At 39.2% G+C, this 3,301-nt stretch overlaps 1 protein-coding gene across 1 annotated transcript; it reads right to left on the minus strand.

Moving 5' to 3' along the window:
* Positions 1 to 206: 206 nt before the first annotated feature.
* LOC137716775 (WUSCHEL-related homeobox 4) lies at positions 207 to 1,781 on the minus strand. The gene is made up of 3 exons (XM_068456158.2): positions 1,359 to 1,781; positions 814 to 1,080; positions 207 to 575 (listed from the first exon to the last, which is right to left on the minus strand). The coding sequence occupies exons 1-3, from the start codon at positions 1,611 to 1,613 to the stop codon at positions 378 to 380; spliced, it is 720 nt and encodes a 239-aa protein (XP_068312259.2). The 5' UTR covers positions 1,614 to 1,781; the 3' UTR covers positions 207 to 377.
* Between the last annotated feature and the right edge of the window lie 1,520 nt (positions 1,782 to 3,301).

Consider the following 3,301-nt stretch of genomic DNA (forward strand, 5'->3'; position numbering starts at 1 on the left):
CCTTAACATTACTCATAAGGATCCAAATGAAAGGAGACGTACGTTACCACTTACTACGAGGGTTAAGAAGAAGTGGGTGCGTGGACTTCAGTGTCCAATCTTCAGCAGGCTTCCCGCTTTTAACCTAAAAAAGCTTCGATTCAACGTTTTAAGTTGCTGTAGTCAAAACAGTGACATCCACCACCACCATCACAGATAGAGATAGATTGGAATAAAAGTGCTTTTGGTTCCAAAAGGCAGAAGTAGAAGCAGAGCTAGCTTTCAGTACAAATTAAGAGACAATTACTTGCCTTTCTTCTTTCCCGAAACGAATAAGAAAAGAAGAAAACCAAGAAAAGAAGGAAAGCACATCACATTGTCCAATTAAGCATATCCCATCATTTTCTTCCTTCTGGATGTAATGGGAAGAGCTCCAGAGTCATAACTCCAACACTACCTCCCTTAACGGCGTCGTCGTTGTCGACCTTACATACTACACTACTATGGTCACCTTCTAACAAGCAATCAAATCCCCAGCTCCTACACTTTCTCTTGTACGGACTATCTTCCTCTCTTTCCACTACTATTTCTCCCAGCTGCAAAAACACAACATATAATATACATAAGTTGGATGAATGTGTAAACATAAGTTCGATGAACGTGTAAAATAAAAACAATAAACACCTTTTGTTTTTGTTACAAGGGAAGATTTTAAACCTTGTATCTCTAGCCTAGCTACCCCTACCCATCCCCCTTTCCACACTTATTACTGAGCTAACCCCAGTGGCTGAAATAATAAACAACTTCATTTTATGACTAATTAGGGTTACTTACGGTGCTAATTACAGGAGTCGGTGTTCTTGGAGAGTGGCTGAGGCCGAGGCTGCTGCGCTTTTGCTTCTGCCTCTCACGTGCCTTGTGATTCTGGAACCAGTAAAACACATTCTTTCCTTCGATCTTGCCGTACTTGCCAAGTTTAGCCGTGATTTGCTCTATTTGTTGTGCATTAGGAGTGCGCATTCCTTCTCTATACAACATTTCAAGTATCCCTATCTGTTCTTGCGTAGGGTTCCAGCGTGTCCCTCCCGGGTGCGTCTCTACCTGCACCATCATCAATTTTTCAGCAAACTCATTTTATTCTCCTTGTCTTAGTCGTATATTAAGCATGCAGATATTCTATTGTCAGACTGCCATGTTTACATTACCTTACAAATCTTGATAATTTAGTATACACTGATTATGAACAAAAATTGTAGTCTAAATTCACAGTCTAACACTCTTGTTTGTCAACCTAGTTTGTTCAGCTAACATAGGTGTTGAGGGCATGTAAGAAATGTATGATTGCATGATAAATTTAGCATATATGATATATTTAGTACCTGAGGGTGGGGGGAATCTTTCTTCTCCTGAAGATGGTCAGAAGATCCAAGTTTTCTGGGGCCACTTTCAGGTCTGATGAAACTCTTGAGATCGAAAGGAGCGAGAGTGGTAGTAGTGTCGGAGGTGGCGGCCGCGGTGTTGGCCAGTTTGGGAGCAAGAGGGCGTAAGCGTTTGGTGCAGCCAAGCGTGAGGGAGGGTTCGTGCTCCCAGAGTCCACGTGCGAACTGATGCACCTTCATGCTGCTCATTCCCATATGTGGTGAGTGGAGTACTGAATGATAGAGCCTTATAGAGCTAGATAGCAAGTAATTATATAAGAGGGCCAAAAACGAAGATCATGATCACAGTTATTAAAGTGACAAAGTGGGAAATGAGGTGGTGTATGGAACAACCAAGACCAAATGATGAGGTGCGGTTGACTTGGGATTTTCCATACTAAAAATATGAAAAGATAAAGCTAGAAAAAAGAGAATGTTGTGTTTGTGTGTGAGAGAGAGAAAGAGAGAGAAAGAGAGACATGTATGCATGAGACTTAATTAATTATGAGAAGGTGATTATGGAGAAATTTAATTTTTATACTATAAGATTATGGTCGTTTTGTGTTAAAATACAATTACGGTATATGATTAATTTACGAGTTGAAATTTATTGTCACTATATTTGAACATGCATGCACAATAGTTATATAAAGTGATTGTGTTTTAGTAGTGCACAATAATTTTTTGTTATGTTTTAATAGTGCACAATAATGTTTTTGAAGTTACGAGCTTATAGATTTAGTTGTTATGTTTCAGTACCACATCTGCATTTACAAACGTGTGGGTGTGTGAGTGCGTATGTGCGTCCGTGTTGGCCCGTGTTGGCCCGTCAAATCTTGTCAATTTTTTCTTGCTTTCATGATAAGGTGTCCATGCTTTTCGGTGGCCTTCTTTGGCATTGGCTCTTTCTCCAGCTTTTCCACAAAAAAGCTAGCCAGGAGGACTACTCTAATCAGAGGGAGGGAGAATAATAAGAAAAAAAAGGTTTCCTCCAATCCCAAAACTTGAATATGGGAACTACCCTTTGCCCTTTTGCCATTTGCCTCTTTGTTTTTTCAAGATACGAATCATATAAATATATATTTGTGAATGCCGTCGTAGTCTTTGGTTTCACTCTTTAAGTCGTATACAGCGTTGAAAAACTTACTCACAATTCGACCTTCCAAATCTATCTGAATGCATGCCAAGCCAAATAGGTGCGTCATGCATTTCCCTATATTTTGTATCCTTTTTGGCTCTTTCTTTTGGTGACTGTACGTAGTTCCAATTTCCCAAATAGTATTATAACTATAAAACCTCACAATCCCCCCAACCTTGCTTTCTGCCCAAATTTAATTTAACATTTGTTTGCCAATATCTTGACAGCACCAAAGCCATATGAGAAACATTATATACAGTGTCGGCTCTAAGCTTTGGAATGTACTGTGCGGCGGCACTACCTGTATTTTTCAGAGCCGTCCAAATTACGCACATTTCCTACATATATGTATATATGTACGTAAAATTTCCAGCCCAACATATAGAATGATGAGTTTAGGGGTAATCTAGATAATAACTGTGAGCAATCACGCACAGTTAATTTTTGGAGAGTAATTGAGCATAACACGTGTGATGGATTGTGCTGATATATACTTGATTCAGTAGGAACAAACATTTCAGTCAATATGAATCATCACAAACACCTGCGTGTGCTCTTGATATGAAATTCATTTCATGTTGCATGAGGGCCCAAAAAGTATGGAGGAGTTGTTCTAGCAGTTTCATGTAGGAATGAATGCTCTTCAGACATAATTTGCAGTACTTTAATCATGTAAATTTCGAACACCACGCGTGGAAGCAAATTTTCCCCATAAAGCTTTACTATATTTATAGGAAACGTATTTGTGATACCACTTTTTTTACAC

The sequence above is a fragment of the Pyrus communis genome, chromosome 8 (assembly GCF_041283825.1).
Source record: "Pyrus communis isolate YQ-2024b chromosome 8, ASM4128382v1, whole genome shotgun sequence".
NCBI lineage: Eukaryota > Viridiplantae > Streptophyta > Magnoliopsida > Rosales > Rosaceae > Pyrus > Pyrus communis.